Genomic DNA, 27,206 nt, shown 5'->3' with positions numbered 1-27,206 from the left:
TCACCTGTTGATAATTTCATTCCCTGCCACTGAACTCTTGTGCAGTGCTGAGGACTGGAGAGCTGAGGTGTCACTCTGGAAACTGTCCTGGAGCACTGGGTGGTGGGAAGGCCCTGCCTGTCACTGGCTGTAACTTGCTTGGCCATTCCTGCTCCAACAGAGCTACAAATGCAGCTGGAATGCTGGATTGCTGCATGTAATTTGGGTGTAGTTGTGCTGACAGCAGTCACTGTGCAGTGAGATGTTCCACAGGAGGAGGAGAGGCTGGATGGAGTTGTGTCCTCCCCTCTAAGTGACAGTGCAGTGTCACAGCCACCAGCCATGTTCCATTCTGGCTGTACCATTGCAGGGCTGGAGTGACTAAATCCTGCAAAATTCCTCAATTCTTGCAGCTTGGAGCAGCTGCTGGTGGATATTTTGTGAAGGTTCTTAGTAATGACGGTTATGGACGTGGGGGGAAAACAAATATTCCACCTTGGGAATTCCACCTTGGAAATGGTGACCCTCCAGCTGTGCAGCCCTGCAGTTCAGCAGAACACTTGGATTCAGGAGAGGCAAGAGCTCACTTGGGAGTCTTATTTAAACAGCTAAATGGAAAATGATGGCCTTCAGGGCACATTTGTAGATGGGAAGACGTAGCTCATAAGCCAAGATTACATTCCAGAATGGACTTCAGATGTGGCTCAGGGTTATTGATCTCGGTGTGTGATCTCAGGGTGGGGAGTGCTGACTGTTACACCAAAGTATTTCAGACTGTTAGTTTTTCCCCTCTAACTTGGATTCTAAAATACACTTAGGAGGAGTTACCTTGAATGGAGCGGTTCAGTTGTTTTAAGTTTCTTTTAGTTGTCAGTAACTGGCTGGGTTTGGCTGATCACTCAGTGGGAAAGGTAAAATCACAGCTGGTTTGCTCTGCCCACTCTGGGTTACCAAGAAACCAGAGGCCGTTCTGCCAACATTTACTGATTCCCATCTCAACCTGCCTTCCTTTTGGCTTTGCACAGGTGTAAATGTGGCAGAGGTTTGAACCTGAAATGTTGGGTTCAGAGCATTTCAGGCTTGGCCAGCTGATGTTTCCCAACAGCTGAGCTTTGCGGGGACGTTTTCCTGTTGCTCCCCATGAAAAGAATCTGTCAGCTCCTCACATTTACTCCTGTGTTGTCCCAGCAAAGGCTGCCTCACTGCTGTTGGGGTGAGGTATTTTGATGAAATGCTGAGGGTTAAAGCTCTGGTGCATGTGCTGAATTGTTTTCTGTGGGTAGAAAAGATGTCTTGGGCTAATTTTGTTATTTCTTTGATCTCAAATTGTTTCACCACTGTTTAGTGCACTTAGAATTACCTGATGCTACTTTGCTCCCATCTTGGAGCCCCCTCAACTGATGTCTTTAAAAAACACAAAGATTTCAATAATGAACTCCTTTAAAAAAAGGAACCTTCCAGTGCTCTTATCCCTGATTTATTTGGATATGAAGACAGGTGCCCTAAATGAGCTTTCCTTAATTCAGGCAACTTAGGAAGAATAGTGGTTACATACAGATTGTTCTTTCCCTCATTCAGAGGGAAAGAAATCCCAGAGAAGAAAAGGAAATAAAATTTCCAGATGGGGGGAGGGAAGGGGGAGGAAAAAAAGGAAAAGAAATAGCTGAGAAAGGAAATTCCACTGCAAAACCCAAATAAAGCTTGGAGGCGATCACCTGGACATTCCCAAAAGCAGGCTTAGGGAGTCACAGGTGAGGCTGTGCTGAGCAGTGTAGTAGATGTGGAGATAAAAAAGATGGAAAACAAGCAACCTTGCTTTTTCAGGGAGCAGAAAACCTCTTTTCCCAAAAGACCTTGTTTATTAAAGCAGAAAACTTTCATTGCCATGAAAACAGAGGGTGCTCCAAGGTGTGGGATGTGTCAGCTGAGCTGTCTGTGGATGCCTGTGGGAAAACACTTGTAGATATGCAGCAACCACGAGCTACAGCTTTCCCTGGGTTTTCCCCTCAATTTGAAGATGACATGTTCAGTAAATTGGCTGTTAAACTGAACTGTAAACATCAGAAAAATAACTCCTGGGAGACATCAATGCCCCCGAGGGAAGTGTAACAATCGAGGAGGAATTCCCATTGTCCTGTTGTCTTAGGATTTCTCTTTCCTGAGATTCCAGAGGAGTCAAAGCAAATCAAAACCAAATCAAACTAAAGGAAATACACAAGCTGAAGTGTTACAGCCCCAAATGGGTGTTCCAGTGGGAAGGGGGAGATCCTGTGATTTCTGTAGTTTACTGTCAAAGATGATTAAGTTGAAGCAGCACATTGTGCTCTGCTGTCTTGGGAGTCTCCCAGGATAAATCTGTCTCCCTCAAATCCCAGTTTATCTGAGCCATATTCAGCAGCATGTGCTTAATTTCCCTTTCACCAACAAGAAACTAATAATGCTTCCTGTTAATGCGTGGAAATGATGGTAGATCCAGTGGACATTTCCAAGAACTGTGTTTTGTGATGTGGAACTCATTATTAAGCTTTTCATTTGGTGCAGTGAGGTATGGCTTTTACTGGATAAAAATATGGTCAAACTAGAGGAGAGTTATTAATGCAAAGAGTCATTCCAAGAGCTCTGTATTAGGCATAATTTCCATTCCTAACATATGATGTATGTTGTGGAATCTGGATGGGATTGAGCTGTTAGAACATTAACTCTGGGCAGGCTGAGGGGATTCTGTAACACAGGAAACGTTGATGTGGAAACCTGCACTTCCCTCCTTGCCCTGGGTTAATGACACAGGGCCAGGGGGATTTTTTTTTGCTGCTGAAAATCAGGCTGCAGTGGCAGCACTTGAACTTGTGTGAATAAGAACTGCCAGTGGCAGTGCCTGCTGGTGCTAAAGCAGCTGGGGAAAGAACAACAGGCAAGCAATTCAGAGAACAAATGACTGTCAGGCTCAGCCAGTTTGGCTTTCCTGGCTGAGCTGCAGCCAGAGAACCTGTTTGTCCTGGTGTTGGGATGCCTTAAGAGCCCAATGCAAAGGTGATTTCCAAAACAAACAAACAAACAAACCCCTCTGAACTTGCCAATGAAACTGTGGAATCAAAGGGGAAAAACTGCCCTGCACCAAAACTTGAAGCAGCTTTGAGAGCTTTTTCCTGAAGGGGCCAGATGCTGCATTTTAAATAAATAAATAAATAAAAATCTTATCAACCTAAAGGGCCTGAGCCTTCTCAAGGGATTAAAGTGCTTTCATTCATTTAACCAGTTACAGCTTCATCCCAGGCTGCCAAATCTGCTGCTCCTGGAGCTGAGCTGTAAAGCTGGGCCTGGGCCTCGCTCCATATGGTCACCGACCGGTGCAAACTCCATTTACAGGCCTTGCTGCTCTGGCCTTTCTGCAAAGTTCCAAAGTGACGTGGAATTTCTCCTCCTTCCCTGTGTTCTTCCTTGCTCTGTTATTCCTTCCCGAGCTCTGTGGGGATGGCACAGGCAGGGGTTGACAGCAGATTACTGGCAGATTTGTTTCCACCCCTGTAACCTATCTGGGAGTAAACATGACGTAAGGCTGCCAACTGATTACATTCCAGGGCTCTTAAAGGCAGGGAAGGGAAAAACAAACTTCACATGAAGGGAGGAGTTTCTCCATGTAGCAGTAATCCTGTGTTGGCCACGTGGAGCTTTTAAAATCTTCTTTTTCTGTGAAAACCCACAAATATTCACTGGTGGTGTTGCAGTTAGAGCAGGGCAAAAAATACCCTGCACAAAGCACGTGAGGATGGAAAAGGAGGAAAAATGTGGAATTTGAGAATGTGTGGTTGTTTTGAACTAGTGACTGAGCTGCTCAGTCACGGTTTGCTTTCTCCTGGAGCTGGGGTGGCTGTGCCAGGTGTTTTGGTGTCTTTGTCATGTCAAGTCAAGATGAAATAATTCTGATATTTCTGTGTGTCTGCTTAGGCACAGCATTTGGGTGCTGAGAAGCACAACGTGGATTAGTTTGCCAAGTGGCTGCCACAGCCTGAAAAATGGGAATATGTCTGAGGGATGAAGGGTGTCCAGAGGCTCTGTCTGCAGCTCCTCAAGGGGTGATTTTACTCTGGGCAAACCTCAGCTCTCTTTAATGTTACTTGTCAGCATTTTCCAGGAGACATTGGTACCTCTGTGCCCACAGAGAAAGAAGATGTTACATTTCTCTTGCCAAGCGTGGGTTGTGTTCACCTGAGTCATTCTGTTGTGGCAGCTCCTCGTTTTAACTTCCAGCTCCACGGCAGTTCCTGGGATGTCACGACAACAATCCCTGATGTTTCCACGTGCTCTGGGAATAGTTAATTCATTTGTGTGTTTGTGGACTCCTTGGCTTCCCTTTTCCCAGCCTTCCCGAGGGGAATGAGATCCAGGAACATGTTGTCCTAGGTCACTTCAGCACAGGATGGGCGAAGGAACAGTTTATTTACTTAATTTGAGCCTTTTTTTTTTTTTTTTTTTTTTTTTTTTTTTTTTTTTTTTTTTTTTTTTTTTTTTTTTTTTTTTTTTTTTTTTTTTTTTTTTTTTTTTTTTTTTTTTTTTTTTTTTTTTTTTTTTTTTTTTTTTTTTTTTTTTTTTTTTTTTTTTTTTTTTTTTTTTTTTTTGTGGTGCTGAATTCACTTGTAGCTTTTGTACTATGGAATTCCTGTGAAGTTTTGGTGGTTTTTTTTTCTTTCTTTGATTGATTAAATAACTTGAATCTCAGTTGCACATCAGCTGTAGTTGCTGCCCTGTTTCCTTGTGGGATTGGAAGGTTGTGGTAGCACAAGGGCTGTGTGAGTGTCTTATTTTTGCCTCACTTTGGAACTTTTTATTGCCTGCAACCAAATTGGGCAGAAATAGAGAGGTTTTAAAAAGTTCTCCCAAGTTCCATGGAAACAACCCAAGAGAAGGTGGAGGCTGGAAACCACCAGCTGTGGAAAAGCTGCAATTTGCCTTCACAGAATTTTGCACATCAGAGAATCCACATGATCCAGGCTGGTCCCAGCACTGCTCCCGTCAACAGAAACAGCATTTTTAGGGGCTGAGGTCACTCAGACATGATCTCTGATGCCACAGGACAACTGACACCCTTAATCCTGCTGTTCACAGAACTGCTGGGCTGAAAAAGCTGAGTTAGGGAGGCCAGTTGGAAGTTCAGGAGATGCTCTAGCACTGCTCAGTCGTGCCTTGATGCAGTGTCAGATGTTATATAGAGATTTTTAAAGGAAACAGGATGATCTGAGGCGAATATCTGTCTGATAGCTGTCTAATCTCCAAGAAAAAAAGACAGGCAAAAACTGGCAGAGGAACCAGGTGTTGACAAACTAAAACATGGCAGGTTTCTCAAACACATTTTGCTTCCTTCTTTGAAATTATAGATTTAATGGAGAGAACTCCACTTTATGGTGGGATTAATGTTATTTTTTAGCTTTTGAACACTATCTAACAGTAACTTCCAAATTAATTTGACCTTTATTGATATATTTAAAACTCTGTGTCGTTACATCCTTAGTTATTTGAAAAAAAAAAACGCTTTGAAACGTTGGCCAGGATTTAGAGCAGAGCTGCAAAATGACTCAGGCAAGAGAAAGGATCTTGCAATAAAAGATTTGAGGAACTTAAGCTGTTAATTTACAAAGGGAATAATGGAGGTGCCCTGCCTGGAACATGTGAGGACCTGCTGAGGAGCTCTGTCATCTCCCAGCTCAAAGCCAGGGGCTGAAGGCCACAGGCAGATTTGTTTTATTTGAAATTTAAATGTGTTTGCAACAATGGAGAGATTAACTATGAAAATATCCTGTCAGTGGAAGTGTTTCCTGATGGGTATCAGCTCTGGAATCAGTCCCACACAGAGCCCAGCACAGTTCCAGGGTTAATTTACAGGTGGAACTGGTGCAATGAGGGATCTGTTCCAGGAGAGCCTCGGCAGATGATCCTGGGCCTCCCCCTGGCCTGGAATGGGGGAACAAATCAATTCACTGCAGTTTCTTTTGCCAGCTGGGAAAGGTTCTGCTCAGTTCTGAGAACCAGGAGAGAGATGATTCTGCTCACAACCTGCTGGGTGATCCAGGCAGCACGTGCTGGGGCTGGGTGGGCTTTGCTTTTCCAGGCACGTTGTGGGTTCTGGATGCTCCTGGAAAGGCAGAAATATCCAAGTGATGCTTTGCAAGAGTCACCTCAGGCAAAAGGGGAGACAGAACAATTGTTATTCACCTTTTCCCTCTCTCAGGGTGTAAATGATATTGTTACCCTGCCAGTGTTCAGTTTTTAGACCATCTCCCTCTTTTTCCCTGGATTACACTGGATTGTTTGTTTGTTTCCTGCTTCTCCTTATCTTTGGAAATGTGGCTCTGCAAAGGTTTGCCCAAGCTTTGACGTGGTCCTTTCATCAGGCAATTTTTAACCACTTCAGGTTTACAAACCCACTTTGCTACTTCACTTTACCTTGCAGCAAATTAACGTTGGCTTAGTTAGAACGGGGTAAAATGGAATTTAATCACTCTTTTTTTTTAATGTGTTTGATGTAACACCGGTGAATTCCAAGCAGATTCCTCACCCCACAGTGACCTGTGGTCTAACCCAGATTCTGTGCTCTCTTATTGATTTATATTTTACAACTTTGTCTGCACTGAGTGTGGCAACTGAAAAAAAACCTCTGGCAGTTCTTTGTTATTCAGAGGAGTGAAGGTCATGGAAAACTGTCATGGTAGTGATGGCCCATTTTTTTATAACTTTTAGGAACTTTCTAATAAACCTTTTTTCTCCTGTTTCTGTTAGAAACTGGGCTTTTTATTTTTAGTCCTTCATGGCAACTTTGATCACGAAAAGCCTTTACCCTCCTGTGTTGTCCAACAGCCCCTCCCATTGTCCTACCCAGGGAATAAATTCTGATTGTTGTGTTGTGACGTGCAGGGCACTAATTGCAGCTGGAGATAATTAATAAATACTCTGGGAGTGATTGGAAGCCTTGAGTACTCTCAGCAAAACTGCATTTATAGCCCTTTGCTGATGCTCTCGGTGAGGGCACACAGAAAACCAGCAGAAAATGGAGGAGCTGGTTATTCCAAAAAGCAGGATTAGGTGTGGAAAAAAACCCACCAATTCCTTGGCTTTTTTCCTTGCATCTTGTTCTAAAATAAGGCCGTGCCGTGGGGACAGGACGAGTCACTCGGCTCTGCCTCCCAGGAGCTCCTGCTGGGCATCCCCATATGGTCTGGGACAGAATTCCTGCATTTCCTCCCTCCCACCAGGCCTTGGGTGACAATTCCAACACCCAGGCAGGTCCAAGGGCACTGCTGATTTCTTCTTCCAGGCCATTTCCCAGTTTGGGATTTGACCGGAATATCTCTGAACTAAGGCTGGGCATTTATTCCTAAACGTGGGAGATGAGCAGGGCCAAGGGATGGAACCCAAAGGGGTGAATATTCTGCCCCCATGTTTCATCTGCCTGATCCTGGAGTCAGCATTCCTGCTCTGTAGTTTATTTCCAGGGTGGGTTGGAGGGAACAGATTGCAGCCGTTTTTCCTGTCCCTGGGAACCTCTGCTTGGAGTGATCCTATTCCAGTCATCCTCTTACCTTGCCTGCCCCACTCACCTGCCCAGGGAAAGGTGCCGAGTGGGTGTCTGTAGGTAATTAATTTATGTTGTTTATTACCAAAAATCACCACAGAACACACACTCCACAAAACAGCAATAAAATTCCTTGGCCTGGCTCAAGGATCCTGGAAAAGGAGCTGAGGAATCCTCTGTGTCACCCCAAACCTGACTGTTGTCTTTGAGGGGATGCTCCTTCTCTGGGCCATTGTTCTGGTTTTCCTGCCTGATTTCTTTAATGGCTTTTTAGAGCTTATTTTGATTTAAATTTGGGGTTTTTTTCAGGTAGAAAACTGTACAAAATTGAACAGGGAAAGAGTATCCAGCCAGTCTTTTCACCTAAAGATGTCTTCCAAATTCACCTGTAGAGAAAAAAACACCTAACAAAACAAGACAAAAAAAAATATAAAAAAACCTGCCCAAACTTACTAGAAAAGGAATAAAGAGAAGGGAAACTTGGAAGCCCCATGTTTTTCTCTCACACTACTCAGTTAAATGTTATTTTTACATTTATACTTAGGATAATGATATTTATCCTCCAGAAAAAGTCGATTATGTCCGATGGGGAATAACACATCCCTCCATTTAAGGCCTGGTTCTTCCCAGGAAATCCTTTAACAGTATCCCATCTTCCCTCTTCCCCCCTGTGCCACATTCTGGGGAGCTCTTGGGCTGCTTACAATTCTCTTTTTTCTGGTGCTTGTTTTCCAAGAGGGGAAGTTTGTGTGTTCTGTGCCAAGAACACCAGATACCAAAGGTTCTACGAGTTACTATATTAGGCTGAGTCATGATAACTGTAAACTTGGTGTGTTTTTATTCCATGGAGAGTAAGAATTTGCTACAGAGCCACTTAAAGCAAGAGCTGAAGGTTGTTTTGAGATGGTCTCTAATGAAACAGAGGGAGCTGCCACCTTAAACAGGGACAAGAGGTGCCTCTGTCACCTTTGCCACTGGAGTCACGTCGAAAAAGGGCAATTTTTCTCCCTGTTTTTCTGGGCTTTGTGTGGAAAAGGAACTGCCAGACTTCCCAAATGCGTTTGTGTGAGTTCTCTGCTGTGCTGTGATCACTCCCCTTAATTTACAGCACAAGCAGCTCCTCGTTCTCCTTTAATCCTGGGAAGTTCCCCCCAGAAATAGAATGTCCATGGAAAAATGCTGTGCAATCCTAATTCACTTTTTAACCTCTGTTTTGGTAGCAGGTTTCCAACAGGCCTCACAACATTCCTCACTGGATAAGGTGTGCTGGAAAACACCAAGGAATGTTTCCAGTGCTGTGCTTTCCATGGGGAATGCTGGGAGTCTCTGGAAGACTTTTCCTGACCTTTTTCCCTGTTTTTTTTTTTTCACAGTGCTGGCTTCAGGCTGCACAGATTGCCACGGATTCAGGGCACAGCAGATGGTCAGTGGGACCTGCAGGAGCCCTGCAGCTCTGGCTGCTGGCCCTTCCTGGGAAATTTTGGCCACAAAACCCCTTTTTCCTCCTTCACCTCATTTCATTCTTCCCTCCCTGCGTGTTTATAAAAAACTGCAGCTCAAAGACACTGCAAGGAATTGGAATTGCTGGAAATAGTTCAGGTTGTGAGTTTGAAACCAGCTGATTTTGAGTCTTTCCTTTAGGAGTGTTTGGGGTTTTTTTAGGTGAAGAAAAGACTAAAGAAATGATTTTTCCCTTTTTAAGGATTCACATGGTTATGTCTCCAGTTTTGCCAAGTGCTCTGCATTGTGTTTTATATCAGATTTAAATACAAGAGGGTTGTTCTGTGTATTTTATCTGAATTATCCCTCAGAGAAAATATGAAAGGATTTTTTTCTCATTTCATTTTTTTTACTTTTCCTCAGAGACTTTGAGTAAGAAATAAGCAGTTCTTAGAAACCCTTATCTGCTGATAGAAATTTGTGTGAAAAAAAAATCTGCTGTATTCAGTATATTCAGTATTCAAGTTCTACTGACTCTTGTTAAATGTATTTTTAGTCTTGTAGACCTGTCAAGTCACCTACTGGAATTGTGGCCTTCAGTCATGACAAACTTTGAATACCGAATTGGACACAACTAAATGCTAAGAAAGTGATTTTTTGTTTAATTTTTTTTCTTCTTTGACCAGTTTGGTTGTGAGGATCTTTGTATAAAAAAAAAAATCTGCATTTTGAGATCGGAACTGGTCCCATGATTGATGTGCTTTGTGCTCGTGGTTACCCCATAAGCTTTATCACTGTATTTGAATTTGGCAGTGCATTAAATACTGGTGTGTTTTCCTGCTTCAGGTTGGGGGGACAAAAGCTGGAGTTGTGCGTTTTTTGGGAGAGACAGACTTTGCCAAAGGCGAGTGGTGTGGAGTGGAGCTGGATGAGCCCCTGGGAAAGAACGATGGAGCCGTGGCTGGAACCAGGTTGGTCCATCTTCCATTTACCTTCTGAGGTTCTCCTCTGTAGTGTCTCTTGGTTTTTGGTATCTCCCTGAATCTCCCAGTGGAGGCAGAGAGGCTGCAACCCCCATCGTCTGCTGATGGATGGCTGGAATTCTGTGCTGCCTCCACCACTCTGGGAATCCGGATCAACCCCCCATTCATGGGATGAGCTGATCTCTCCTACTCCCATGTGGGTTTTATTCACAGCCTGGGGATGGAAAGCCCAATTTCCTGCATTTTGAACACCTGCTTGATTTCTGAATGCTCAGTGGAGGAAATCTCTGGATAGCTGAGAGCTGTACTGGAGGGAAACCTTCCTGAATCCCAGGGACTCAAAGCTCCTGGACAGCAGTTGCCTCATTGCTGAGGTTGGGAGCAGTGGAGCTGCTTCCTCCAATAAGTCACACTTAGCATTAATTCCCACCACAGGGGGACTTTCTTTCTGATTTGCTGCAAGGAACAGTCTTTTACCTCCTTAAAAAGAGGTTTTACAAGGATTGTGCCACCTTAACATGGGGGATCACAACTTAAAATTATAAAGGGTGTTTCTTTATATGTAATCAAAATTCTGTATAATCAAATATGTACAAATAGTATGCATGTAATATGAAACTACTTGATCTAATTAAAATCTGCTACTTATTTCTAACTCTCAGCCATCACATATTGTTGGCAACTCAGAGGGAGAGGAAGGTAAAACTTACTCTGAATGGAACTGCTTTAGCAAACAGAGCTACAACTCAAGTGGAATTTCTGAAGTCTGATATAATCATCCTTCAACCTCTCAAAGTCCCTTTTCCAAAAAAAAAAATTTGATTGCAGTGCAGTGTAGATGAGAGACACCAACTGTCCCGTTGATGCTCTCAGGCTCCTCACACGGAATTCTTCGTGCAGCCCAACCCGTGTGCGCGAAAAGAAGTCGATTTACACTCTCATCTCTCTCCTCTGCTTTTCGGAAGGTACTTCCAGTGCCAGCCCAAGTACGGATTGTTTGCCCCGGTGCACAAGGTGACCAAGATCGGCTTCCCCTCCACCACCCCCGCCAAGGCCAAGGCCGCCGTGCGGAAGGTGCTGCCGATGCCGCTGAAGCGCAGCCCCAGCGCCTCCTCCCTCAGCTCCCTCAGCTCCGTGGCCTCTTCCGTAAGCAGCAAGCCCAGCCGTACAGGACTAGTAAGCTCCTTTTTCTGTTGCATGCTCCCCATCCCCTCAGGAATGCGCGGGAATCCACGGGAATCCACCGTGCCCGTGGTCGGCGTCGAGATGAGAGCACGTTGATTGTGCTGGTTCCACCCAAAGCATGCACGAGGGAAGGAAATCTTAGCTAGCCCTGGAGACTTGACTATCAGCTGAATGTTTGAATGTTTAATACCTAGAGAAAATATTTGGAGTGTTTAATTCAGGCTAACGGAGTGATTGCAGTAAGAAAGGGGCTTATATGGCACCAGCAAACTGATCTCTGGCTGGAATCTCCATCAATTGCTCATTTCCACTGCCTCTCTCCTAAGAGGTTTGTGTTTGAGCTAAAGCTTCCACAGATCTCACTTATTTTATTAATCAGGAGGCTTCAGATTGTCTAAAATGCTCCAGATTTTAATGGTAAAGAAAGAAAATTTCTTTGCAAAAGAGATTGAAAGAGATGAGTCAGCTGAGAAATGCAGAAGTAGCAGTTGCTGGGTCTTTGCTGACAAGAAGCCTCTTTCTTTTCTTTTAGGTTTGGTTTTAATCTGTGAATTCATAAAGGTTAATGTTGCCAAGTGCAGTGGCTCAGGTGAATTCTAACAGTACTAATTCCACCTAATACACTTACTATGGGTTCCTTTGAAGTTGCTCTGTTACATAAATGTTCTAATCTTGGGTTGCAGCAGGAAGATGGAAATCTGGGAAAGCTGAATTTTGGGAAGTCTCTTATAAGGCAACGAAAAGCGTAGAAATAGTTGGGTTTTTCCACAGTCACCTGAGGGGGTTTTTATTGATTTTTTTTTTTTTTTTTTGAAGCCAAAGTCCATAAGTGCATCTAATTAGCAGGAGATGACTCCCAGTGGTGTGGAAGTGGCTCTCTGGGCCAGTGTCCCACTGACCAGCAGGTGCAGAGGTGACTTACCCTGGTCCTGCGGGACTGAAGCAGATTACAGAGGTCAGCAGCTGGTCAGGCCAGTGGGGTTAATACCTGACCACAAAAAGGATTTTTATTTGGCACAAACACTGGGACTTCGTTTCCTAATCTCGTGTGGAAGTTGCACTTGCAGCTGCAGAGTGCCCTCTAGTTTGGGATCACTGCACTGACACGTGGAGCTGCCTCAATCCACGAGGAAAAGCAGAAATATGGACTTGAGTGTTTTATTCCATATGCTGTGATCCTCTAAGTTACACCTTGTAAAGGTCTCGAATATATTTGCTTATTTTGCCTCCGCTGTGCTCCAGGGATTTTGCACGATTTGGGCCACAAAGCGCAAAGCTTCTGTAATCCATTATTTCTGGAATTCAAATCCCATCTTTCTTCCAACTGTTTCTCTCAGGCAGCGTGAACATTTGGTGGCCATTCAAGTTAAAAGGATTGTCTGAATAATTGGGGGACTTTTCCTTTAAAAGTTAAGCTGCTGGGGAAACAAGATTTCCTGAAACCACTTCTGGCACAGCAGACTTTTTGTGCATCAGCTTTTAAGAAAACTAAAACTTCCCTGAAAACTGCTGGGCTCTCACACAGTCTGCTCAGTTATTCAGGGCTGTTCTTCCCGTGTAAGAAAAGCAACTGTCGGGTGATTTAATGGTAAACTGGGGAAAATAAAGTCATTTAGGTGGAAAAGAAGGAGGTCCAGCAGGTCACAGGAAGCATTTGCTTTACTAACCCCGTGTTTGGAGAGTGTGCAGAGATATCCCAGTTTCCTTCCCCTGGAGGCAGAGTGGCTTTTAATGCTTTTCCTTTGTGAAGTTGACAGAAACCTCTTCCCGGTACGCCCGGAAAATCTCGGGAACCACGGCCCTGCAGGAGGCCTTGAAGGAGAAGCAGCAGCACATTGAGCAGCTCCTGGCAGAGAGGGACCTGGAGAGGGCAGAGGTGGCCAAAGCCACGAGTCACGTGGGGGAAATGGAGCAGGAATTGGCCCTGGTTCGGGATGGACACGACCGGGTAAGGGGACAGGGCTACTCCTAAACGGGGAGTAAGAGGTGTTGTTCTAAAAGTAAAGTTATCCATTATATCAATATCTATCTAAATAATAATATCCATCTATATCAATATGATATAATAATTACCCCCGTATCTCCATAATCCTTACCATTCCTCCCTGTTGCTCAGCACGTCCTGGAGATGGAGGCCAAAATGGACCAGCTGCGGGCCATGGTGGAGGCAGCTGACAGGGAGAAGGTGGAGCTCCTCAACCAGCTCGAGGAAGAGAAAAGGTACCCCCAGATGTCTTCAGGAATTATGAATTCTGTTAAATCAGACCTTGCATTGGTGACTTTCAGATGGGAAATGAGTTTTGAACAGTGGGCAGTTATTGTGTAAAATCATACTGCAGTTTGGTAAAGTTAATAGAGGAAAAGAAACCACCCTCCAGTTTGAAGAGGGGAAGCCAAAGAAAATGGCTTAAAATGATTGTTTATAACTGATTTTTGTGCAACTCAGTACTTGTACTGTTGTTTTCAGCCATATTTTGTTCCTCCTCATATGAAATTAATGGCTGGTACCTGATCTTTTTGAAACACTTTTCTTCCACTTCCAAATGAAAATTGTTATCATCTCATTTCCTGACAGTTCTGGATTAGGAATTTACATTTAATTCTCTTGTGAATAATTCATCACTGTTAGTCGTGTCTGTATAGGGTCTGCCTCTTGCAGGAAAATCATCAAAGCCATTAATTCTAATGCCTTTTCTAATTCCCTTTCATAACCATTAGAGGAAAGAACTGAGATTATCAAATAGGTGAGGTGGGGTTGGGAAAGGAAATGGTCTGATAAAATTGTGGGGTCAAGGTTAGGTGAGGAAATTGTGATAAATTGATTTAGTGGGTTTGGAATGCTTTTGAAGAGTGAAACCTGTTTGGAAACCCCCTGTGAGTGTCCCTGGAACCAGTCTGTGTTGGCCTCTCTGAGGGGCTTAAAACTGGAGATCACAGGTGAGAAAATGCAGTGTAAAAAGGGCAATTCCTTTACAATTTTCCTGCTGCCTTTTCATGGGACCCAACGGAACAGAATCTGCAAAACAAGCAGTCGAGTTTGGTCTGGAATTATTTGTATATTCCCCCAACCACTCCAGGCTTATTTCCTGTGTGTTGTGTGTTCAGGTCAGTCTCAGCAGTGACCCAAAGTCAATCTTTAATCCCCTATTTCCCAAAGCCCTGCTGAGACCCACTCCCAGTCCCAAATCCTTATTCTTTTATTTTAGACTCCCATCACTTGTAACTCTGTTTGCAGCAGTGATTTCTGTATCTGTCAACCAAGCTCTGTGTGTCATTCCAAGGAAAGGAGACATCCTGGGATATACCAGTCAGGGGAAGGGATCAAAACTCCTTACAAATTTGATTTTAAGTCAAATTTTGGCTTCTCTCCTCCGTGATCCCATTCTAAGACTCCTGTGTGGGCAAGGCAAGGCCTGTGCTCCCCTTCTGCATCTTGCAGTTCATCCTCACCCCCAACATATTCCTCTGTCCTGGAGATTGGATTTAGTGTGCCCAGCACACTGCCAGGCCTGTGGATATTCTGGAGGTGTCCTAAATTTCTGCCTGTTTTTTAGATGAGTGGTAGAATACAGAGAATATGAGCCCAAACTGCTCATTTTGGTCACCTGTTTTGAGGACGAGCAGGAGGGTGAAAGAATGAGAGAACCAGTGATGACTTCAAGGGTAAAAGAATGAGAGAACCAATGATGACCTAAAGGTTTTCTTTTTAATTCCTCAGAAAATAGAACAAAACACATTTTGCAGAGTAGCAGGAAGGCCGAGGCCCCCCTTTGCCAGTGAGGGTGTTTAAAGGACACCATTTTCCTTCCCTCTGGTGCTCCCTGGCAGAGATTTCTCCTTCGTGTTTCTGGTAGTTTTTGCTGGGTGACGTCCCTGTAGTTCTGATTTCCACTGGGAGTGAGTTGGAAAGCATTTTTCTTCCAAAGTTACCAGGATTTTAACGAGTTGTCCCCACAGGAAAGTTGAAGACCTTCAGTTCCGGGTGGAAGAAGAATCCATCACCAAAGGAGACCTCGAGGTAAAACATCTCCAGCTTTGTAAACAGGATATTGAGGGGGGCACAGAAATGCATTTAGTTTGGGTTAAGAGCACTTTTCTCTGGAAGAGGAAGGCAGGAATGATTAAAAAAATGCACTGCCCAGTTCTGCAGTCCTTGAGTAAACTAATTGTCCTAAAACTACAGGATTGCAGCCCAAATTCCATGCATTTCTGCAGTGGCTGTGCTGTGCAATGGCTGTCGTCGTTCAGAGTAATTAAATTAATTCCTAGAAACTTCAGCCTTTTGGTATTAAACCAAAACAAACACAGAGTCATTCTGAAGTTCTGGAATTACAAGTTAATATTTGGGCCTTTGAAAATGAATATTGAAGGCTAAGTCCTGTTTGATCAAATTTTGGAGTGATCCCTGTGCTTCCCGTAGGGAAGCTGGATTGAGGAGGAGTGTTTTATGCTGACAGGGTTGCAGATCAAATGTAAACAGCAGTGCATGTGTGCAACTTTCATCCTCCTACTGCTGGTATAATTATAATGTTGGGCCAAACACAGTGTGTTATTACACAGTCAGAAGAGAAAACATTTCATAAAGGATTGCTCTCAGATACTTGAACACTGCCAATTTTTATCCCAAAATTCAAAATAAAAAGCAGAATACTTTTTAGTTGTTCTGTTTTTGTCTAATTAGAAAAGTACAAGGATTTCTTGCACAGCATAAACTACAAATGTAATTAACTTGTGCTACTGTAAAACATTTATGATTTAAGTGAAGCCATATGAAAATTGTTCATTTCATATAACATTTCTTTTATTTTAGTCTTCCATTCATGTTAAGATACCTATCTAGACTCTTCATAGAACACTCCTTTTATTGTTTAGTCCGTGGAGATATTTGAGTTTTTTATTTTCTGGTAAACCAGTTGATAGTTGTGACAAACCGTCTTAAAGCCTCTGGTTTGTCAAGGTGCATAAGTGGGAGTTTAAACCGAATTCAGGCTGATGAAATGTGTCCTGTTGCTTGTGTTGGAATGTCAGTGCTGAGTCTGCAGGTGAAACATTTCTGTTTGTTTTCAATTTCACTGATAGCGAAAGAGGCAGATTTCGGAAGACCCTGACAATGTAAGAGGGCACTTCAATGTGCAGAGACATCCCATGTTAACAGATTGTGTGCAGAAAATGCTTCTACTGATTCACTAACTGCATAATCTGTTATTGAAACCTCGGCTCTGGTATTTGTTGTGTGCATGTTGTTGCTTCCAGAGCAATTCTGGCATTTACTGGAAGGGTTGTGTGGAGTGACTAAACCCCTGTTAACTGAGGCTGAGTGTGGCATTTGGATTCTTTAGGGTCCAACCTGTGCCACCCCCTGGAGAGTGCAGGGCCATCACTGCCCAGGAACCTGAAACAGCCTTCATCTAAAAGTAGGATTGCAGGTGTTTTCTTCACAAGCCCTGCCTGTTTTCCTCTGAGCTCCTGCTGCTGCTCAGTGGCATGAAATGCCAAAGGGGAGAGATGATAAAACCCACCTGAGCCATTAGTGTGCAAAGCTGTCTGATTTTACTGTAGCTTCTCTTGAATTCTGTAGGAAATGGCCTGGCCAGCCCTGAGCAGCCCCTTTGCTGCCACAGCCCAGGAGAGAGGAGGCTTTAAAGGAAAGTTTCTCCCAGGTGCCTCCTCTGCTGCATCCCCAGCCAAGATGGGAAGTTCTCAAGGCTGAAACTGCTTTCCTGGGCATTCTTAGTGTTTTAATCTCCACTAATGATGATGTGTCAGGATAACTCTGCTTGTGCCTTCCTCTCTCTCTGTGCACTCCTGGATTAATCCTCTCCTGATTTCACTGTCCTGATTTTTCCATCAAAAATGGACGTCTTTGCCCTCCAAAGGAGAGAAGTGGGTGATCACTTGCTTTTTTAGGCTGATCCTTCAGGATCTCAGTGGTGTTCTGTGACTGTTATCCCAGCCCAGAGGGACTGGAGGGGTCTTGCTCCATCCTGGAAGCGATCATCAGCATTTCTGGCTTCAGCACAATTTCCCACTTTGGGAAACTAACAGTGAGGTTTATTCTGAAGAGAAAGAGCAGCCATGAGTGCTGCAAAGAGCTGATGTCCAGTCTCTGAAGTTTGGGTGGAATTCTTAAAGGTTCCAGGCAGAGAAGAAAGCTCATCCCATTCCCACATCACTGATCCAGCTGCAAAGGTTGGAGAAGGGGAAGATGATTCCTTTGCTTTCGCTGTCTGAGTTTTTGTTTCCTGATTTTCTTTGCCATCAAAGTTAAGGGTTTTACAATCAAATTCTTCTCTTTCTACTCTTCTCATTCACTGTGCTCTGGGTTTCCTCAAAGAGAACCATAATCACTGGGAATTCCTCTCTACATAATGATCATTTGGAATGATTCAAAATCTTGCAGTGATTTTTACCTCAGGGAAACTGGAGCCTGTCCCTTGGGAATCAGACATGATTAAAGGATAATCCCTCATGCTCTAAATGGGGAAAAAGGTGTCCAGCAAAGATCTCCAGAGTATTATTTTTTTCAATCTTCTATTTCCATTTTGGTAGGATTTTTTAACTCGTTTTCATTTATAAGAGATGAGTCTTAAAAGAGCTTAGTAATCAGTAATGGTGTATCTGATCTTTGCAGTAATAAAACAGTCTATAAAATTACTGATCAAGGTATTTGGGTTTAATGTAGCATAGAAAAACATATTCAGGGAGAATTCTGCAACTATCAGGTTTGGGATTTCTTGGTTTTTAGTAGATCCTTTGAGTCAGAGCAAGGAAGGTACAGATTTCCAAGTTTTAAAATAGATTACTTTTCATACTTATAATTTTGGTGTAGATCAGAACTAATACTGACCTGTCTCAGAATAAAAACCTGAATGTAGCCACTTCTAAAACAATTATTTCCCTTAGAACACTTAATTCCATTTTCAGAACCTGTGGGCAGCAAAAAGTGGTTATGTTCTTGTGGAGCATTTCCCCCCATATCCACTGAAGATCTTCTGAGAGAGAAACAGAGTTTCATAAAACAGATCTAAGAAGCAACTTTCAGACTTTGTGGACTTTGGTGTCTTTAAGTAACCAGGTAACTCCATGGTAACACAGCCAGCTGCTTCCAGCTGGGAAAAAGGTTTAAAGAATTAACTCCCCAGATGTCTGCATGCTTTGGGAAGGGGATAACCTGCTGCTGTCAGAAGGAATTCTGTCTTTGGAGAACAGACCTGGAGAAAAAGAAGAGGCTCCTCCCATCCCATTCCACTTGCTCTGCAGGGCCCACAGGAGGTCCTTGGCTGCTGGGCCTGGTTTGGGGACAACACTGATGAACTTTTCCCTGCAGATCACACAGCTCTGCAGGGTTTGGTGTCACTGCAGAGGTGGGAGAAGCAGCAGGTCCTGCCACCAACACACACAGAGCTGCCCTTGGATTCCTGAATCAATCCTGTTTGGGTTCACCAATCCCACGCTCCCAGTTCAGGTTCCAGGGTTCTCCTCTGTCCATCCTGGTTCAGTTGTGAACTGTGTTACTTGTTCTGCAGTGAATTACCTGGGCAGTCCAGCTGAGTGGACAGAACCTTCATCAGCACCCATGGGTGCAACTTCTTTGGTTAATAAACTTTTCAGCTTCGCTCATTCTTCTGGAAATCCACCTTGTTCCCACCGTGGCCCAGCCTGGAAAGCTGCTCTGTTTGCAGAAGACCCTGAGAAGCATCAACAGGTTTCCCCAATCCTTTTCACTTGGGTTGTTCAGTAAATTTAAAGAAGGGACAGTACTTGAATCTCTGCACTTCAGAAATAGGAGGCTCTTTCCTCTTTATGTTCCTCTTTCTTTTTTTCCTCTTCCTGACTTCAGAGAAGAAGGTGCAGATCAGCTGAAGGTGCAGATCAGCTCTGAACTCCCTGCTGGGCTTCACCTGCACCTCCCAAACCTCGGGCTCCCTTGCAGGCCTCTGGCACTCTCTGGATATCAAACCAGAATATCCAATATTCTGTGTTCTTGCTAAAAATTCCACCTGTTGGAAGTGAAAGGCAGGAGGTACCTGCTCTCTTGGTTTCATCTGTGTCCCGCTCCTCTTTGGGAACCTCTTAGAATTCCAAAGGTCTTTCTTTTTCCTTACTTCCACATCTCGTTGGATATATTTAGACTTCCGTGACTGCAGAGCAACCAGGCTGATTCTTACCTACTTTTGGGGAAATCTTGTGGCTTAAACAAGTACTCGTTACTTGTTTCCTTCCTGGAAGAGGTGAGGGAAAAACCAGGAGGGTTTTGGAGTTCTAGACAACCCCTCTCTTTTTGTTTGAATAATTCAAACCATAGTGGCAAATGAACCTTCATGTTCCCAGGTCTTGGCTAAAAGCAGTTTTATGGCTGGGACTTGAGGGACAGCTACTATAAAAAACCCCAGGAAGTTAAAGTTTGGATTTGTCACATGAGCTTCAGTGTGGAATTTGTGTCCCCTGGTTGATAAATAAATTATTTATGAAATAAACCCAGCACGTTAAAAGGGACGACAAGGAAAGGGACTGACCATCCTGTTAGAACAGGCAGAGATAGATATGCACATATATATATTTTTATTACATAACTACTCTAATTGGTGCTGAAAACCTCCTGTACTGATAAATAACTCCTACTCAGCTGCATGAACCCTTCTCGCCCCCGCCCCTCCGTTTGCCATTGGTTTCCATTTGCCGTTTCCATTTACCGATCGATTGATTTCGCCACCGTCCATCCGTCCGTCCATCCATCCACCCATCCCTTCCGCCCACGTTCCTCATCCGTAGCATTTCCCTGTCCATTCTCTCCACTGCATCCTCTCTGCTCATCACTGGTAGAGGCCTCTGGCAGCACGGCCTGCATGTGGCTCCCTCCTGTCGTGCTGGCATGTGATGGTGGCACCGTTGTGTCTCTTCCTCTCCCTTTTCACTAACAGACGCAGACCAAACTGGAGCATGCCCGCATTAAGGAGCTTGAACAGAGCCTGCTCTTTGAAAAGACCAAAGCTGACAAACTCCAGAGGGAGTTAGAAGACACTAGGGTAATGGATTTCACTCTTTGGATACCGGCACTGCTTGGTGTGGGGGACGTTGCTGGTGGCACGTGCCGGGTGTGACACTCGGCCGGCGTTCCGTGGAGCTGGAGCGCTGCAGGAATTAGCTTTGATCTTGTGGGGGGGTGGATGTGTGTGCCTGTACACGGGGCCTCTCTCCTGGAGGAGCTCAGGTAAGATGTCTTCCCACTCCAAAATTCACACTCAGTTCCGAATGTAGCAAAATGGGACCGCGAATTGACATAAAACAGCAAAATGGGACCGTGAGCTGACAAAAAGGAACCTTCACTGGTTCATTTTAAGATGTAGCAAAGTTTGTGAAACCCCACCCCCCAAAAAAAAGAAGATTAAATGTGCCAATCCTTTTAACACAAACTCAGTATTTGGGGCTTGGTTTCTGAGGTCTTGAGGAGTTGCTGTGCTTCTTGCTTGGCTAAATCGAGGTTTGCAGGGCCTTTTTAACTCTTTTTTTTTCCCCACCAGTGACATAATCCCTTAATGGATATCCTAGTAGCATTAATAATACTGCTGCCTGCTAAAATACTACTGGATATTCTTTATCCCAAGGCAGAAGTTCAGCAGGTGTCAATTCTAAAGGACATATATATATATATTTACACACACATATTTGTGCTCACACATGGGGATTTTCTTGAAGTTGAGGTAGGATGAATAAAACCCCTCAGGATGAATATAAACCCCAAAACATACTCTGAAATAAGTACTTTTAAAGAGCAACTGCAGGTAAGTAATATTTTTTTTCAGGATGATGAAAAAATTATTCTAATTATATTATAATTATTATTATAATGAGGAGGTTGAAACAGTAACTTTCTAATTAGAGTTAATTGTGGGAGCTTTGCTGTGGCACAAAGTGCTTCGACAGCCAGTGGAAAGCTCAGATAGTGAGGACGCTTTTTCCAGGACAATTAAGTGGATGTGGAAGGAATTTCAGAGGATTTATAGGCTGAAGATGTGGTTGTAATTTTCCCTGACAGAGCTGGGATGAGATTAATTTGGAGGCCTTATTTCAACAACTGAAGACCTCAGGGTTCTGTGTTCTTTCCCTGTCTGCTTAAAATGGTTCTGAGAGACACTTTGCTAACCATTGCTAATACACAGCAGTGCAGTTTGTAAGTTGTTCAGCAAGTTGTCATCTCTGAGTGACTTCAGAAAAACGGATGTAACTAAATTGCACCCTTGGAGAGAACATAATCTGTATTTAATACAAACTTGTGGCCGTTTTTCCTTTCTCGAGGCAATTTGCGACACTCGGTGGATTCTTTGCAGCGAGGCCTGGGTGTCTTTGTGTTCAATGTATTTTTGATAATTCTTTCTTCTTTTTTTAAAACACTGTTGATCACAGGTGGCCACGGTGTCCGAGAAGTCCCGTATCATGGAGCTGGAGAGGGATCTGGCCCTGAGGGTGAAGGAGGTGGCCGAGCTCCGGGGCAGGTTGGATTCCAGTAAACCCGTGGATGATGTGGACACTTCTCTGTCCTTGTTACAAGAGATCAGTTCTCTGCAAGAGAAAATGGCAGCAGCTGGCAAAGAACACCAGAACGAGGTGAATTCCCTGAGGGAAAAGTTTGGGGTGAGTGAGGAAGCCCTGCAGAAAGAGATTAAATCCCTGTCGGCCTCAAACGAGAGAATGGCCAAAGAAAACGAGTCCTTGAAATCCAAGCTGGATCACGCCAACAAAGAGAACTCCGAGGTGATCGAGCTGTGGAAATCCAAGCTGGAATCTGCAATTGCCTCCCATCAGCAAGCCATGGAAGAACTTAAAGTGTCCTTCAGCAAAGGGGTGGGGGCTCAGACGGCAGAGTTTGCCGAGCTGAAGACTCAGATCGAGAAGATGAAGTTGGACCATGAGAGCGAAATGTCCACGTTCAAAGCGAAGCAGGAGAGTGAAAGGTCCCACCACCTGAAAGAGGTGGAGGCCCTGAAAGCCAAACTCTTGGCAGTCACCGAGGAGAAAGAGCAAAGCCTGGAAAGCCTGAAGAGCAAACTGGAAAGTGTGGAAGATCAGCACCTTGTAGAAATGGAAGACACTTTATACAAATTGCAGGAAGCTGAGATAAAGGTAAAGGAGCTAGAGGTACTGCAAGCCAAGTGCAGTGAACAAACCAAAGTTATTGATAGTCTTACACCACAGATCAAAGCTGCTGAAGAAAAGCTTTTGGACCTTGCTGCACTTCAGAAAGCCAATTCTGAAGGTAAATTGGAAATCGAGAAACTTAGCAAGCAGCTTGAGGCAGCTGAGAAACAAATTCAGACTTTAGAGACTGAAAAGGTTGATGGAATTAGCCAGGTTTGTATCAACATCCATCCTTTTCTTTTGCTTTTCCTTTTGTTTGACATCTGCACCGTTTTAATCTGCAAACACATCACAGGAAAAAGGAGCTTTACTGTTTGTGTTTCTTGGTACCATCTGAGGAGGTTTAGGAGGGAGTGTTCACTGGGTCGGGTCTCAACAGGTTTTTTGTGCTCAGCAATGAGCAACAGGAAAAATTCCTTCTGCTCCTTCTTGCTGCAGGCTGGAAAACTGAAAGCTTCCTGTTGTGGGAAAGTCACTTTGTTGGCTTATCTGGGAGGAGATCCCACACATCCTGAGGCTCCAGCTTCGATGACAGGGACACTCAGACAAAATGGGGAATGTTCCCTCTGGGGCCTCGCCCCTCATCTGAGCAGGTGGTGGAAGAGGTTGGTAAAAACCAAAGGAAGCAAAAAAGGTCCTGGTGGAGCTTTTCCTCCAGCCCAGGGTGTGCAGGGATGTTGTTGGCCCTGGTTCACAGCAGTTTGAATCTGCAGTAAGATACATCTGACCACTGACCATCTGATACACTGGGATGGGTGAAATCTCTCCTGGAAGCTGAGTGCCAGTGCCTGCATGTTGTCCCACCACTGGAGCCAGGGACAAAAGTGCTGAGATACCATTTAATTTTTGGGGTTCTCCCTCAATCTGTGCATGACCTGACTCTTGTTGTCAGAGTAGTGGCAAAGTGACTGGGAAAAGCTTTCCTAAACCTTCAGAGATGGTTCCAAGATCCCAAATTTCTACCTTTGACTCTCCTTTTTTGAGGTCACGCTGGGTTTCTGCATCACCCCTGGTGGTCAGAAGCCTTTGGAAAAATCCCATCCTGCTGTGTGGATTGATCTGAACAACCAATTGAAGCCCAAGTTAATCAGTTTAAAAGAAAAATCAAAACAGTAAAGAACCCAAACTACTGATTGAACTGATGCTGTGACTTTGGTTTGAAATTTTGAATATACTTAAAAGCATCTGACATTAAGTGTCTTTACCATTGATTCCAAAAAGCCGCATTCTAATAATTTGAAATCTCTTCCAAGATGCAATCAGTGCTGTGATGTTTGTGTCATCAGTGGAAATCAGCTCCACTCAGTTATCATTTTGTTTTCTTTTTTTTTTTTTTTTTTTTTTTTTTTTTTTTTTTTTTTTTTTTTTTTTTTTTTTTAATTTTTCATCTTAAAGTGATTTTAATGTTACAGTTTCTTTCTTTCAGATTCACCTTTTAATTTTCCTGAGTTTTCACTCATGTTTGTCATTTTATTTTGCTCCATTTCATCCCCTTTGTTAGGCCAGTAATCTGGCCACAGAACTGCAGGGCAAAGAGCAAAAGCTTCTTGACCTTGAGACAAACTTGAGTGCAGTAAATCAAGTTAAAGATTCTTTGGAAAAGGAACTTCAAGTTTTGGTGAGTAAAAACCCCCCAAATTTTGACTTTACTCTTTGAATTTTGGGTTTTCCTGGTGAGAGTGTTGTTGAAATCTGTGGGTCAGCTGTGAGCAAAGCCTTTCCAAAGCTGTTTTCCTCAGGGAAAGAAGGCAAGGAAAGGGTTCATGGATAATGGGATCTGAAAAGAGCAGTTCCCCTGAGCCAGGTGTTTTGAGTAAATAAAACTCACCTGTTTATGGATTGCAGAATTGAACTAAAACTAAATCAAAAGCAGCCTGGAGTTCTGGACTGCTTATTAAGGAACACATGGCCCTTAATTATAAGTGTTTTAATGATTGTTACACACTTCTTACGAGTGGTTTTTTAAGACATTTTTGTTCTGATTTCTTGTTTTGTGAATTTAACTAAATTTCCAAATATTCTTTCCCTGGGTGGGATTTTCCTGAGGAACTGCATTGGAGTAGTAACAAAAAAAATGGGCTTTTTGTTTTTACTTTCCATGGCCAATGGTAAAATAATTCACACTTGTCTTCCTCAGTATCCCCCTTTTTCTTCCCTGTCTGGCATCAATTCTTGCTGGAAAACACTGGTGGGAGGTGGATCACAGATGTCTCTGTGCAGCCTGTGAGCAGCAAGGGTAGAGACCCCAAAATCAGGTTTCTACCCCAGAGAAGTTGTTGGAATGTCGAGGGACTCCCTTGCAACCAAGGCCAGGGAAGATCCTGCTTTGTGTTGCTGAACAATCAACTTCAGATCTCTTTGTGCTGGGAGCAAACGCTGTTCCATTTTGGGCCTGACAAACACCTAAAATGAATTCAGTGGTGGAGCTGTGCTGTCCCCACCAACCTCACCCTGGGTTTTTATCCCTTTTGCAGAGAGAAAAGTTCACCAGTGCAGCCGATGAAGCGAAAAATGTCCAGCAAGCTATGCAAGGTACGTGCTGTTTAAATGACCAGAGCCACAAACCTGCAGGGATTTCGTGCCAAATAAAGAGGATTTAAAATGCTCTCAGATTTACACCTGCTGGCACAGCACTGGCAGGGGCTGTGGAAAGGCCAGGGTTACTTGCAAGCCTCTAAAGAGCAGCAATCCTGGCAAGCAGGTGGAATCCTCTGCGTCTAAGCAGTTATTTACTAACTTTTACTCTCAAAATTTGCCTTGCCTTTAGAAACAGTGACAAAACTGACCCAAAAAGAAGAGCAGTTTGCACTCATGTCTTCAGAACTGGACCAGCTCAAGTCCAGTCTGACAGGTAAGGAGGGCTACAATGGGATTTTTGGAAAACTGCAGCAGCTTTGTTGTTTGTGCTGTGCCTCCTGGAGTCAGTAAAATGCTTTCTCAGTGCCTGTGCCTTCAAAGGAAGGGCTTTTGTGTGGGCTGTGAGGAGTGACCCAGCATTGATGATGCCAGTGCTCAGGAGATGGTGCAGTGAGGCCCAGGATTTGCTGCCTGAGTGTGTTTAACTCAATCCTTCAATTCTTGTTTGACATCATTGCAACAAACCCACCCTGTGGGGATGGTCAGACACCAGGCAGAGGCTCAGGGACCACCCTGGGGGGTTCCAAACACGAACAGTTCCCTCTCAGCCTCTCTGGCACAGCACAGCCTGTCCCCACCTCTCCTGGCCTGATGTGACTCACTTCTGAAGCAAAGAGTTCATGACCAGTTGCTCTTTACTGTTCCTGAAGGGTTCTTAACCTTTTGCTTCAGTTCCAACAATCGCAATTTTTAATTGTAAGGGGCGATTTGCGAGGTCTGGACATCAAAATTGCAGTTTGGGGCTCTTCACCATAACCACCCTTCCTCTTACATTTCCCAGCCTAACGAGCTTTGTTTTGCCCAGAGATGGAGAGGAAGCTGAAGGAGCGAGAAGAGAGAGAGCAGCAGCTGGTGGAAGCTAAAGCCAAACTGGAAAATGATATTGCAGAGATCATGAAGTCCTCAGGGGACAGCTCTGCCCAACTCACCAAGATGAACGATGAGCTGCGCTCCAAAGAAAGGTATTCCCTGCTATTTCCTCACTGCCAGGGCTTTGGGACATTAATTCCTCACTCCTACACTCCCAGCTCCTCATCTGATTTTCCTGTAAATATCTGAACAAGCTGCTCCCCAGTGTCACATTGATATGACAAGTGAACTTAGTCCAGCAAGCTAAATTAATCAAAGCAGGCTCCTGGGAGTGCTTTGAAGAGCAACAAACATTTATAATTCCAAAATTCTTATGGAATGTCTTCTCATTGCCCAGAGTAAATGACCTTTTTAGTAACCTAGACTGTTTTGTCACCGTGCTTCAGGATTACTTGATTACCTGATAAGCTTCATTTATTTGGATATATAAAAGACCTGGGTCACATTTTTTCTAGCAGGACAAAACTGTTTTTTTTTCCAAATAGAAATTGTTGTTCTTTACCTTTTCTCACCCCCAGACTGGGGGTTGCTTTGGCAGCTGCTCTGCACGTGAGTGAAGAGCAAGTGCTTGGTCTCCCCTGTGTATATTGAATTTAGCAAAACATTTTCTTTATGTTAAGTAATTAAATCTCTTTCCCAAGTGCTTGGACAGGATATAGAACTTCAGCATAACTCTGACTCTTTCATCTCTGTGCTTGTGGTGCTGTCAGCAGCAAGTGATGTCCTTTCATTTGGCCTTTCCAGGCAGTTGGAGCAAACACAACTTGAGCTCACAAAAGCGAATGAAAAGGCTGCTCAGCTTGAGAGAAACGTGGAACAAACAGCCCAGAAAGCTGAGCAGAGTCAGCAGGAAACTCTCCAGATTCATCAGGCAGAACTGAAGAATCTGCAGGATCAATTAACAGACATGGTAAGGACTCTGAGAGCACCAAAGAGGCGGGGGGGAGGGGGGCATCATCCCACTGCTGCCTGACCTGTGCCTGCTTTGTCTGCCACCAGCAAAAGCAAATCCAGAGCAGCCAAACCGAGTACAGAGATCTCCAGGCCAAGTATGAGAAGGAAAATTCTGAGCTGGTGGCCAAACACGATGCAGAAATCCAGGGGTTCAGGCAGAACCTGCTGAGTGCAGAGGAGGCTCTGAAAACTGCCCAGAGGAAAAACAGCGAGCTGGAAACACGGACTGAGGAGCTGAGGAAGGAAGTGGAACAGGCCAAAGTAGGTGGATTTTGTTACTCTGGGAGTAATTTAGGGTTGAAATCTTCCTGTCTCAGTGAATCCCTGGGGGTTTTTTCCTGCTTCAGCTTTTCCTAGCAAGAGTTTTGCAGTGTTTTCCTCTTTGAACTCTTCCAGGGTAGGTGGATGTGGGCTGGGGAGGAGAAGCACACAGGACTAACTGGTTGTTAATTCTTCTC

The 27,206-nt window shown here is 44.0% G+C and overlaps 1 protein-coding gene across 13 annotated transcripts in view; it reads left to right on the top strand.

Annotated features, from left to right (window-relative positions):
* The window catches only part of CLIP1 (CAP-Gly domain containing linker protein 1), a 58,171-nt gene that overhangs the window by 12,687 nt on the left and 18,278 nt on the right, over nt 1-27,206 (top strand). For 7 of the 13 annotated variants that reach the window (XM_027878635.1, XM_027878629.1, XM_027878626.1 and 4 more), the window contains exons 4-17: nt 9,830-9,954; nt 10,932-11,142; nt 12,902-13,099; nt 13,268-13,371; nt 15,109-15,169; nt 16,231-16,263; nt 20,073-20,177; nt 21,556-22,500; nt 23,789-23,905; nt 24,762-24,819; nt 25,055-25,138; nt 25,730-25,886; nt 26,539-26,704; nt 26,794-27,009. In XM_027878635.1, the coding sequence (XP_027734436.1) occupies nt 9,830-9,954; nt 10,932-11,142; nt 12,902-13,099; nt 13,268-13,371; nt 15,109-15,169; nt 16,231-16,263; nt 20,073-20,177; nt 21,556-22,500; nt 23,789-23,905; nt 24,762-24,819; nt 25,055-25,138; nt 25,730-25,886; nt 26,539-26,704; nt 26,794-27,009 (2,580 nt within the window). The remainder of the gene's footprint in view (nt 1-9,829; nt 9,955-10,931; nt 11,143-12,901; nt 13,100-13,267; nt 13,372-15,108; nt 15,170-16,230; nt 16,264-20,072; nt 20,178-21,555; nt 22,501-23,788; nt 23,906-24,761; nt 24,820-25,054; nt 25,139-25,729; nt 25,887-26,538; nt 26,705-26,793; nt 27,010-27,206) is intronic. The other 6 variants (XM_027878636.1, XM_027878638.1, XM_027878631.1 and 3 more) reach the window with 3 other exon arrangements.

Source organism: Empidonax traillii, unplaced genomic scaffold (genome assembly GCF_003031625.1).
Source record: "Empidonax traillii isolate 1590-97213 ecotype Southwest subspecies unplaced genomic scaffold, ASM303162v1 scaffold43:size1863611, whole genome shotgun sequence".
NCBI classification, from domain to species: Eukaryota; Metazoa; Chordata; class Aves; order Passeriformes; family Tyrannidae; genus Empidonax; species Empidonax traillii.
Note: the sequence above shows the minus strand (reverse complement) of the source record. Positions and strands in the feature narration are given on the sequence as shown.